We start from the raw sequence: 13087 nt of genomic DNA on the forward strand, positions 1-13087 counted from the left end.
CCATTAGAAAATGTTAAAAAATTTAACTCTGTGCCTATATTGACTATATATAAAGTAATTCTCTTGAATAGGAATCAAATAAACACAAAGAAAGTATTTTATAATGCTGCCACCGCCACTGGGGAATAGGCTGCCACTGCCGCCATCGGGAATAGGCCGGCACCGAGTTCTCCCTGCTTCTCTTCCCCGCGGGGCCGACCAACTCTCGCCACCCGTCGTCAATTCTAACGTCAGAGAGGACGTTCTAGACCAGCCAGGCAGCGATTGGCTGGTCCTCTCCGACGTCAGAATTGACGCGAGTGGCGAGAGTTGGCCGGCCCCACAGGGAAAAGCAGAGAGAACTTGGCGTCGGCCTGTTCCCGATGGCGGCGGTGGCACTCAAGTGGCTAAAGAGCCGCAGTTTGCCGGCCTAGGGACAACACTGGAGGGTGGCCAGCTGTGCACCCCCTTGGGATGTAAACCCGGGGTGGGGCAGACCGCCCCCCCCCACCCTGGTATGCCACTATCTGTACCTCACTCCCTCCCTATGACCAAAAATTCTCCTTTCTTCTATTCCCCATGTACACAACCATCTCTTTCCCTCCCTTCCTCTCTCCAAAGTCCATGCCTTCTGTGTCCAAACACTCATTCCCTCCCCCACCTCAGCATCTCTTTCCCTCCCTTCCTCTCTCCCAAGTCCATTTCTTCTGTGTCCAAAAACACATTCCCTCCTCCACCTCAGCATCTCTTTCCCTCCCTTCCTCTCTCCCAAGTCCATGCCTTCTGTGTCCAAAAACGCATTCCCTCCCCCACCTCAGCATCTCTTTCACTCCCTTCCTCTCTCCCAAGTTCATGCCTTGTGTCCAAAATGCACTCCCTCCCCCCTTTTATGTTCCGTGTTTGCCTCCCAGCCCATCTTTGCAACTTTCTCAGCAAAACGAAGCTCAAGCCGCGAGGCTTGTCTTCTGCTTCCTGCCTGCCCTGCCGCGCACAAATAGCCGAACGGAAGTATTCTCCGACGTCAGCGCTGACGTCGGAGGGCAGGCTTTGCTTAAGCCCTCCCTCCGACGTCAGTGCTGACATCGGGGAACGCTTGTGATCGGCTATATGTTAGCTGCAGGGCAGGCAGGAACAGAAGACGAGCCTCGCGGCTTGAGATGTATTGAACTCCGCGGGTCCCCCGTCCAGCTCTCTCCTGTCCACGTGGGGTGGACCGACCCTCTCCCTAGACTGGTGGTACTGCCCTGATGGCGGCCCTGACCGTACGGCACACCAGGCAACATCTCGCGGCACACTAGTGTGCCGCGGAACAACGGTTGAAAAACACTGTCGTAGACAACTGGCAACTGAATTCAATAACAGAAGCTGCTTTTGGATTTAAATGAAGTTCTGTTAAATGAGATCATTTGTTTCTTGTCTGCCTTTAAGGTGGCAACAAGAGCCTTGTCTGCTGATCAGATCCCTACCATCTGCAAGGTCCTTCCATCATGTGCCCAGTTGCTTAAGCATCTTACTGTTACTGCAACAGATTCATCCATCATTGCTGGCATCAAGGAACATTTCCAACATTTAATGGACAGTGATGGTTCTCTTCTACACCCATGTATGAAAGACAATCCAATTATCTTTCTAGATGATGTAAAAACACAGGCAACTGAATCTTTGGGAAGCTTGTACCAAAAACACATCAAAATATAAAATCATAAGTGTTCAAGACTTGTGCACAGGGATAGGGCAGCTTTGTTCTATCTATTCTGAGGGGTTATTACTTGGGGGGGGGGAATGTTTGGAAGATTTGCCCTTTAACACTGTACCTGAGACAATGGAAGTTTAATGGCCTTGCCTAAGACTACAAGAAATCGCAGTGGATTCTGGTTCTAAGCTGGCTGCTCTAACCATCAGACTACTCTTCCACTTCAGCTTGGAAAAGAGACGACTGAGGGGAGATATGATTGAAGTCTACAAAATTCAGAGTGCAGTAGAACGGGTACAAGTGGATCGATTTTTCACGCCATCAAAAATGACAAAGACTAGGGGACACTCGATGAAGCTACAGGGAACTTACTTACAGGTTACAGGAAGTTACAGGTTACTTTTAAAACCAATAGGAGGAAATGTTTTTCCACTCAGAGAATAGTTAAGCTCTGGAACGCGTTGCCAGAGGTTGTGGTAAGAGCAGATAGCGTAGTTGGTTTTAAGAAAGGTTTGGACAAGTTTCTAGAGGAAAAGTCCATAGTCTGTTATTGAGGAAGACATGGGGGAAGCCACTGCTTGACCTGGATCGGAAGCATGGAATGTTACTACTCTTTGGGATTCTAGAATCTTTTTACTCTCTGGGATTCCGGAATCTTCTTATTCTTTGAGATTCTGAATGGAATGTTGCTACTCTTTAGGTTTTGGCCAGGTACTAGTGACCTGGATTGGCCAGCATGAGCGTGGGCTACTGGGCTTGATGTACATCTGGTCTTATGTATCCGCAGGTAAGCTTGCCTGTGCGCGATTGCTGCTTCACTGAAGCTGAGATAGGAAAGAGACCAGCAGTCGAGTTTGATGAATGGAAGCAGAACTCAAATTGCCTTTCCAGTTGCCTCTGCCGTCACTTGGACAGTCTGCTTGCTACAGATGTTCATTTCATGCCGAAAGATCATGCTAGGAAGCATATGCTTGAAAGAGGAATTGGGTGGGGGAAGAAGGGCTCAAGTGTTGAGGCAGCCCATTAGAATTCACTGAACACAGCATTTTCATTGTATGTCAGCCTTTGCTTCTTTTTTAAACATTCATGACTATAATTACATTTATTTTCTTGTCGGAAAATGCAATGCTAGTGACGATTTACTACATTTGAAAACCATATTGCGTTTTCTATGCTTTTTTTTTTTTTTTTTTTGTGCAGTCTTCCATGTTCTCTAGTAAAGGAAAATTTGAAGAAATGAGCCAGAGTGAATTTCTTATCATCTTCAGGTGGGTTGCAGCTCAGTCTAGACACGGTTTAGTTCCAATTGTCATTTAAAAATCCTTAACAAAAGCAAGACGGTCGATAGGACGAGCCAACTGAAAGATGGCTGATTTCATAACGATCAATGCTCTTCTACGTGCAGTCTAATTTTTCTTTTTGTTAAAAGAGATATAAAAATAATCAACAAAGCTTGGTTTCCATCTTCCCTCCAGGAAATTTTAATTCATTGAGCCATTTGCAAATCTGATTTTTATTACAAGTTTCATAATTAGAGATGCACCATTTAAAAAAACACACAACCATTCTAAGCCAGAAACATTTAAGAATGTTGACAATCCTCCGGAAAGATTAATTTGGCATTCCAATATAAATAAACGGGTGACAATTTGTCTGAATAAGAGCCTTAGTTTTGATTCCTAATTTTGACCTGGCATCAGCAAACCAAGGCCTCCAATAGCCTTCCTGTTATAATGTTGCCGTTGATAGTGAACAGTCAAGCACTAGAATTAATAAGCTAAATCACTTAGCCACTTTGCAACTCTGTGTCGCACTGTTTTCTTTTGTTTTTTGGTATCATTTACTAACTCCAACCCTAAGGCCCCAGTTCTATAAATGGCGCCTAAGACATAGGTGCCGAGTAATGTGCCTGTCAGTCTTTAGTTAGATAAGAACATAAGAATAGCCTTACTGGGTCAGACCAATGGTCCATCAAGCCCAGTAGCCCATCCTCACAGTGGCCAATCCAGGTCACTAGTACCTGGTCAAAACTGTAGGGATGGAGATCTGATAAGTTCTGATCCAGGGCATCAGAACACAGGCAGGGTCAGCACACAGACGGTTCTGAACGCAGGTCAGGTCGGCACACTGACCTAGGCCCTGTGTGCGGATCTAGGCCTGTGTGTGGATCTAGGCCTGTGTTTGGATCTGAGGCCCTGTTTCTCATTCCCTCTCCCTTCTTGCCATGCAACCATTCTAAGTAAAGGAAAAATACTAGCATCTTGTCACAAGACTTTTGCCACATATTAACCTGACACACATTTACCCTCATTCCTTATCTTGTTTAAGCATCCCTTATATGGGCAACAATCAGACTTTGCCTACAACTTAAGGCTAAGGAGCATGCATTATAACCTTTGGACTGTCACATGCTTATCTTATTTGAGCTGTCCTCTCTTACATTGTAAACCGCTCTGAACTGTTTGTGGTATTGCGGTATACAAAAATAAAGTTATTATTATTATTTGGTAAGGACATCAGCTGACAGGCATTACACAGGCATTGCATATGTGCAAAGACTCAGGCCCTGTCCACGTGTTAATCAGGCCCTTGTCTAAGTGCTGAGTTGGAGGATGATCTCAAGGTAATCACGAGGTAAAAAGCATGTACCTATCTTTGTATCCACCAATGTAAAACCATGTACCTTTGTACCCACCAATCATGAGATGTGTAAAAGAGGGAGTTACTATGATGTCATTAACTTAGAAGCATAATAAATAGGGACTCGGAGCTAGCCCTTACTAGGGCCTCCTCCCAAGGAGCAGCAATATTCCATGCAAGCAGTGGCTTCCCCTATGTATTTCTCAATAACAGACTATGGACTTTTCCTCCAGGAAATTGTCCAAACCTTTCTTAAAACCAGCTACGCAATCCGCTCTTACCACATCCTCTGGCAACGCGTTCCAGAGCTTATCTACTCTCTGAGTGAACAAAAATTTCCTCCTATTGGCTTTAAAAGTATTTCCCTGTAACTTCATCGAGTGTCCCCCTGGTCTTTGTAATTTTTGATGGAGTGAAAAATCGATCTACTTGTACCCATTCTACTCCACTCAATATTTTGTAGACTTCAATCATATCTCCCCTTAGCCGTTCTCCTTTCTGTTTTTGCTGTTCGGGAGTTTTCAGTGTAGTGTGTGTGTGTGTTGGGGGGTGTTTTCCACACACACACACACACACACACACCCCAACAGAAGTGCAAGGACTTATAAATGTAGTGGTGGGGGTTCCCCCCCACCCCTTCACAATGCTAATGGAAAGTCTTAAAAGCAGCAGAAGCGGTGGTACGTATATGTCCTGCGTGCAAATGTCGGCACTCCAAAGTCCGGCGCGCTTTTGATGGGTCACCTATAGTTCCTATGAGTGTCGGAGCAGCATTGTGACATTTAATGCTCTGGGCTGCAGCAGGAATCTCTACCATGGCCTAGTAAAAAAAAAGGGGGGGGGGGGAAATGTTAAGTAGGTGCCTAGCTTTAGGCATGTTTTATAGAATCAGGGTGTAAGTTCTTAACACTGTTTAGTAAAAGGGCCCTAAATTTAACTTTGTGTCTGTATATGGATATTTCATGATTTCCAGATCCAGATGTGTAAACTGGAAAAAAAAAGGTTTATGAATTTAAAAAAAACAAAAAAAAAACCCATGCAACAGATATGGGTTTGTCAATTAGCTTTTTTAAAAGATCTGATAGTCTCCAAATGCTTGTTCTGAGCCCCTTTTTTCTTAATTCACAGGCTACACAATGAATTGATTCAATGTGGATTGGTGGGAACTGGCAAATCTGGAGAATCAACAAAGTCTGTATTGAATCTGAGTCAAGCTGATATTTGTTGGGTTCAGATTTGACTAGTTTAGCAGCTGTGAACAAGTACCATGAAAATCCTGAATGACCAGAACACAGATTTAACAATCCATTCCAAGTTACAATGTAAGATGTAAATGGCAGCCAACTAGATTCTTTCTGAGAATTAAACAAACAATCTGTACCATAAACAGTATTACTCACAAAAGTCTCATTTTCACAAGAAAACTATCCATGCTGTTTTTGCCAGTTTGTGATGCAAAGGATCCACTCCATGCAAAAAGAAACACAAGACTCCAGAGTTAGAGCATTCCTCAAGAAGCGTTAAGAACTAATCTTTCATTTGAGAAAGACATGAGCTAAATCCAAATCTAAATATTTGGTCAAAAGAACATCAGGGAAGTTATCGTTTCTTAAAACGGTATTCTATGCTTTCTGCCACAGGGAACCACTGCAATATTTGACGAACGCAACATAGAATATCATGGAGGAAATATGAGATTTCCCCGATACCTAAGAATCAGACTGCAAAGTGGGGCCAAGAGGCAACAAGTAAGGAAAGAAACAAGAGAAACTAGGGAAGGATAAAAACCAATCAATACAACTCATATTTTCTGCTTTGGAAAACAATTATGCCCCCAGTGCCATTTGGAAAGACACAATGAAATTAAACAGAATGAATTAAAGGTCAATCCTTGGAGCTTGCTTAATTAGAATTTAAAAATTATCTGGCCACAGCTCACTGGATCCAGCCACATGGTTTAATTGTAGGAAGCGGAGCAGAGTGGATTGGAGGACAGGTGTGCTGAGGGTGAGGTGATTAATCAGATTCCATGGGGGATTTATATTTCAGGAGAATCTATTGGCTCTTTCTGCGACTTGGATTCTCCCAATCTATTAACTCAATGCTCTTGTTATTGTTACAGAGCTGATGGTGATAATAAGACATTGTCAACCTTCACAGTTTGCAGTGCTATGCACTTGATTGCTTTCTTCCGGGGGGAGCCCCCCCTAAAAAAAAGAGCGAGTGTAGAGACTGGCAATAGTTCAAATGCATCGTTTAACACAGCTGGGCACTGGGGGAAACGTGCAGTGCAGAAGTAATTTGTTCAGAGCCATTAGAAGCTTTGCTGCCGTCATCCTTTCAGACCCATTTCAAATAAGTTCATTATCAAATAACTTCCTACTGAAACGGACTCTGTGGGCAGGCTGACAACAGTTCTCTGAAGCTCCTTGGATGACTCTGGAATGAGAGGGCATAGGATGAAGTTAAGGCTCCGGAGTAATCTGAGGAAATACTTTTTTTACGGAAAGGGTGGTAGATGCGTGGAACAGTCTCCCGGAAGATGTGGTGGAGACAGACTGTGTCTGAACTCAGGAGGGCCTGGGATAGGCACGTGGGATCTCTTGGAAAGAGAAAGAGATAATGGTTACTGTGGATGGGCAGACTGGATGGGCCATTTGGCCTTTATCTGCCGTCATGTTTCTATGTAACTTTTTAATGTTTACTTACAGTAGGTACACGGATTCATGCCTACATACCGAGTGTCACATCAAAAATTTGGCACCAAAAAGGATGGCCCTAAGCGTGATTCTATAGCCCACCTCTGGGGTTAGGTGCAGATTAAACAATCATGCACAGCACCAGTCTGTGGAACTAACATTTAGGTCATTACGAACAGAGCAAAAATGGATTTTTAAAAAATTAAATACGGTTTCACCATTTGGGCTGAATTGGGAAATCAAGTGAATGTCACTATTGTGATTCCTGATTGGCTGCTGAAACAAAGTTACTACAACTTGCAGGAGATTTAAACAGGAAGGAAGAACGCTGCGGCCATCTTGTTGATACAGAAATAACTCAGTTGGGATGGTGCAGAGTAAAATTGAAGGGGGTTTGTGTTAACAAATGACAAACACTTTAGAATGTTGAATACTGAGGACAGACAAGCTCGAACGCGGGCACTAATGAGGGGACTTCCTTGAAGAAGCCATAAGGCGAAACGTGTCGGAATGACTGTTCCCCTTCCGACATTGATGGAATACTAGTACAGCTTACAGCTAAGTTATTTTTGAAAATTTAAATTTTAGAATTATAATTGAAATGAACTTGTTATAAGGAGGAAGAGTGTGGTGCAGTGGTTAAAGCTACAGCTTCAGCACCCTGAGGTTGTGGGTTCAAACCCACGCTGCTCCTTGTGACCCTGGGCAAGTCACTTAATCCCCCCATTGCCCCAGGTACATTAGATCGATTATGAGTTCCTGAATAAATTCATGTAAACCATTCTGAGCTCCCCGAGGAGAACAGTAGAGAAAATTGAATAAATAAATAGTGTGAAAAGTTTCTGCCTCTGGTAATCAGAGCTGATATTGTGATGTCATAATGCCTCATTCCACCAATAAGAGCCAACCTCAGCAGTGATGTCACAATGGCTTGATTGTCCTATACTTGGTTCACTTTTGCTACATTTTGACTTCTAGAGTGGTGCAGTGGTTAGAGCTACAGCCTCAGCACCCTAAGGTTGTGGGTTCAAACCCATGCTGCTCCTTGTGACCCTGGGCAAGTCACTTAATACCCCTTTTGCCCCAGGTACATTAGATCGATTATGAGTTCCTGAATAAATTCATGTAAACCATTCTGAGCTCCCCGAGGAGAATGGTATAGAAAATAAATAAATAAATAAATAAAACCACTTTGAATAAGGTCACGAAACACGGACCGCTTTTGGAATTAACAAAATACATAGGCGGATCTGATGACGATGTGTGTTCTTTTTTCCTCTATGGGACTAAAAACACTGTACCCAAAGTGAAAAGCACTTCTGAAGATTCAGCTAAAAAGTGAGTACTCATTCACTTCATGATATTATTGTCTTGCAGGAGATAATGGATTAAGTGACAGCTTAAAAAGTCCCCCTACTGAAAGAATTTTTGAAATAATCACGTATTAATTGAGTGACGGAAGCTCATATAATCTGAGCTTAATCTAATATGGAGAGGTGAAGAGTTCCAGATTGTCTTCGGCTGACACACCAAACGAGGCGGGACTACTAATCGAATATCTTGGAATGATCTTAAAGCTCTTTTTGGCTGATGGAGTTGAACATAAGTTAACAGATATGTTACGCGTTGAATTAGAATGTTGACATATCGAGAATGTTGCTACTTATGATGTTAAAGTGTTTGAGGCTTGCGCAGATGATGACGGAGCTTAGGCATTGGTGGAATGAGGCATTATGACATCACAATCGGAGCTCTAGAATGTTGCTACTTATGATGGTAAAGTGTTTGAGGGACGGAGCTTAGGCATTGGTGGAATGAGGCATTATGACATCACAATCGGAGCTCTAGAATGTTGCTACTTATGATGGTAAAGTGTTTGAGGGATGGAGCTTAGGCATTGGTGGAATGAGGCATTATGACATCACAATCGGAGCTCTAGAATGTTGCTACTTATGATGTTAAAGCGTTTGAGGCTTGTGCAGATGAGGACGGAGCTTAGGCATTGGTGGAATGAGGCATTATGACATCACAATCGGAGCTCTAGAATGTTGCTACTTATGATGGTAAAGTGTTTGAGGGACGGAACTTAGGCATTGGTGGAATGAGGCATTGTGACATCACAATCTGAGTTCTAGAATGTTGCTACTTAGGATGTTAAAGTGTTTGAGGCTTGTGCAGATGAGTTTGGAGCTTGCAGGAATGGGGAAAGGGCTCGAAAAAAACTTGCTGGGACAGGAAAATGAGTTCCCGTGGGGATGGGGAAAAATCTGTGCCTGTGTCATTCTCTCCAAAGAACCACAGTGAGGAAAGAACAACTGGGTAGAAAGATTGTGATAGATACTTTCCATGAAATGTTTCTGAAAGGGTAAAGGGTTCAGCTTTCACCACTTCAGGCTAATTGTCCAATCCCTAGTCTTAGGTCTACTGGACTATTGCAATTCCCTCTATCTACCTTGTCCTGCCAACATGATACAACAACTTCAGACTATACAAAACACTGCCCTCAGACTGATCTACTCCCTGAGAAAATATGATCATATTACAACTACCTTCCTAGACTCACTGGCTACCTATGTAAGCACGAATTCAATTCAAATTCTACTGTCTATTATTCAAAGCATTAAACGGCTCCGCCCCCCCTATCTAAACAACCGCCTAAACCAGATCCTTACCTCATGACAAAAAAACTTTTGCCTTCCCTCCACTCAAGGGCACTCAGCGCAAAAAGATGTTTGATAACCTTCTGGCGACGCAAGCAGCAAAACTTAACCACTCCATCTCCAACCTGTTGACGGCAACGGGCGACTTCAAAACTTTTCGAAAAGAAATCAAAACTCCTACTTTTCAAAAAATTTATCCAAATATCTTAACCCAACCCTTCCCCCTCCTCCTAGTTAAATTCTCCCCCAAAACCTCACTTAAATAATCTCTTCCTCCCCAGAACATCAACCAAGTATTCAGATCCCTGAAATGTAACGTAATCTTATTTGTACTCTAACTGTAATCTATTTGTTATATCACACAGTAACGTACAGTCAATTTAATATCCAATTTGCAAGTTCTTCCAGAATTAATCCAGGTACCTCTCCTCCCTTGTAACCAAAAAAACCCAAAAAAACCCCAAAACTGTTGTAACTTCACTGGGAATGTCCAGTTAGCTCTTTTGTAATCCGCCTTGAACTGCAAGGTATAGGCGGAATAGAAGTCCCTAATGTAATGTAATGTAACTTTTGCCATAACCTCAAATACTCCGGAGCATTATTTCTAGGAAGCTCACCAGCGTTGGGCATGCAGGTTAGACACTCACCCGTTGGCACCGTTGGATCCATGGGTGGTTTCTCCCACGTGTTGACTTGTTCCCAGGTAAATCCATTCGTTCCCAATGCTACGCTGTAGCCACAGTTTCCATACTGCTCGTCAAAAGAGCAGCCGCCTGAAAAGAAGAAAGATAAACACCTTTGCTCAATTACTACATACTTTTCATTTACATCAGTGAATTTAAAGCAAACTCTGGGGGAAAAAAAAAAAAAGACGAGAGAGAGATGGTTTACAGTCAATTAAGTTTTCATAAATGCCTTGGGATACCAAAGAAAAGCTTCTAGACAGCTCACCTCCTATTTTTATTTTATCAAATCTTTTTCTTATTCTTTTAAATTCAGGACGGCTTTAATTAGAGACTCATTACCTAGGTTTCAATAACAGCTTACCCAGTGCTGCATCTGCCTGAGTATGAGTTTGGTTTATTGGTGCAAGGCCAAGTAATCATTCCCTATATAAGAAATTGTAAACCGCAGATGTTACAAATTTAAAAAAAAATTTTTTTAACAAATTATAGAGATGAAGATAGTATTCAAGCATCTTTTGCGGTGCTAATTAGAATCCTTCCAGAAATACTATTTAAAAAGAGTGTACATATATCTCGTATGAGGAGAGACTGAACAAACTGCAGCTCTACACTCTGGAGGAACGCAGGGAGAGGGGAGACATGATTGAAACGTTTAAATACATCACGGGTCGTGTCGAGGTAGAAGATGACAACTTTCTACTCAGGGGACCCTCGGCCACAAGAGGGCATCCACTCAAACTCAGAGGAGGGAAATTTAGGGGTGACATTAGGAAGTATTTCTTCACGGAAAGAGTGGTAGGGCACTGGAATAAGCTTCCGGAGCAGGTGGCCAAGGCCAACAGCGTGTTTGACTTTAAGAATAAATGGGACATCTACGTGGGATCCCTACAGAGGCCTAGTAAGACACTCAGACTTGATAGGGCGGGTCAGTAGAGTGGGCAGACTTGGTGGGCTATAGCCCTTTTCTGCCGTCACCTTTCTATGTTTCTATGTTATATCAAAGAGTATATGATAGATGCATGCTTTCTGCACAGTTTTGGGGTTGTTTTTTTTTTAAAGTTACTTGCTAATAAAGAGCTTTCAAACGGGCTTAGTGTGTCCTAACATGGGACTGTCCTGCTCGTTAAGCCCATTTCTAGCACGGCCGTAAAATACACAAGTTTCAATTATATATTTTTCTGACTATATTTAATTCGGAGGGGCCTTTTACTAAGGTGCACTAACTGATTTAGTGCATGGTCATTGATGTAGCGTAACTGACGAGTTCCAAAATGTCACCCCTACTATTGAAAACATTGACCTTCCCAACCTTGGCACGCATCACATTTCTCTCTTTCATCAATGGCAATCTCTTAGTTCCCTTCTTGGACAATGCAACGCCAACAAATCTCGAAAACGTTCAGAGGCTGTACGATATAAGACCGGATGTACCGTCGAGGGCACTTGCACGCTCCATGGTACGGGAAGCCAATGCAACTGCTTCAGAATTGGCGTAATATGCACCATCCGTGAAGCACCCACAGTCAATCTTGCAGCAGAGTTCTAGAATCAGGCCCCAAATGAACAGGGTGTCAGGTCAAAAGCGCGCCGGGACAAAGGCGCACGCAGACAATTGAGCGCAGCGCGGAGGCGCATGCCAAAGAAAATTACAGTTTTTAGGGGCTCCGATGGGGGTGTGTGGGGGGGGAACCCCCCCACTTTACTTAATACAGATTGCGCCGTGTTGGGGGGGTGTTGGGGGGGTTTGGGGGGTTGTAACCTCCCACATTTTACTGAAAACTTCACTTTTTCCCTGTTTTTAGGGAAAAAGTTAAGTTTCCAGTAAAATGTGGGGGTTACAACCCCCCAAACCCCCCCACAACGCCGCCGCCATCTGTATTAAGTAAAGTGGGGGGGGGGCTCCCCAACAAAAACCCCCGTCGGAGCCCCTAAAAACAGTAATTTTCTTTGGCGCGTGCCTCCATCTTGCGCTCAGTTGTCGGCGCACGCCTTTGTCTTCCGTGATTATGTCTATGAACCAATGAACAGGTTACGGTCACCATATTTGCCACTTTTGGGTGCACTTACCCTATAGGGCAGGGGTCTCAAAGTCCCTCCTTGAGGGCCGCAATCCAGTCGGGTTTTCAGGATTTCCCCAATGAATATGCATGAGATCTATGTGCAGATAAACAACTACAAGATGTTATCTCATAGTTGTGCCATACTTCATTCAGTGATATTTATTAGTCTTACTGGTCCTCAGTGGGCCACCATGCACTCAAACTCTCTCACTGTGCTGGGCTTTATGCTCCCACTCGTCATCGGATCCAGTGTGAATAGTGTTTTAAATAATTTAAATATTTTAAGAAATAATTTAGCTTATTCAAATAATTGTGTGCTAAAAGTACTTAGTTTGTGCAAAAGACGCTATTCAGGGGGGGTAGAATCACCAATCTAAGCTAAGTACTTTTAGCACACAATTATTTGAATATGCTAAATTATTTCTTCAAATATTTAAATTATTTAAAACACTATTCACACTGGATCCGAGGACGAGTGGGAGCATAAAGCCCAGCACAGTGAGAGAGTTTGAGTGCGTGGGGCCCGCTGAGGACCAGTAAGACTAATAAATATCACTGAATGAAGTATGGCATAACTATGAGATATCATCTTGTAGTTGTTTATCTGCACATAGATCTCATGCATATTCATTGGGGAAATCCTGAAAACCTGACTGGATTGCGGCCCTCA

The 13087-nt window shown here is 43.1% G+C and overlaps 1 protein-coding gene across 6 annotated transcripts in view; it reads right to left on the minus strand.

Moving 5' to 3' along the window:
* Positions 1 to 13087, minus strand: part of PTPRT (protein tyrosine phosphatase receptor type T) — a 680142-nt gene that overhangs the window by 393839 nt on the left and 273216 nt on the right. For all 6 annotated transcript variants that reach the window (XM_033963545.1, XM_033963543.1, XM_033963541.1 and 3 more), the window contains exon 2: positions 10319 to 10444. In XM_033963545.1, the coding sequence (XP_033819436.1) occupies positions 10319 to 10340 (22 nt within the window). In that variant the 5' untranslated portion in view covers positions 10341 to 10444. The remainder of the gene's footprint in view (positions 1 to 10318; positions 10445 to 13087) is intronic.

This window comes from Geotrypetes seraphini, chromosome 11 (genome assembly GCF_902459505.1).
Source record: "Geotrypetes seraphini chromosome 11, aGeoSer1.1, whole genome shotgun sequence".
Taxonomy (NCBI): domain Eukaryota; kingdom Metazoa; phylum Chordata; class Amphibia; order Gymnophiona; family Dermophiidae; genus Geotrypetes; species Geotrypetes seraphini.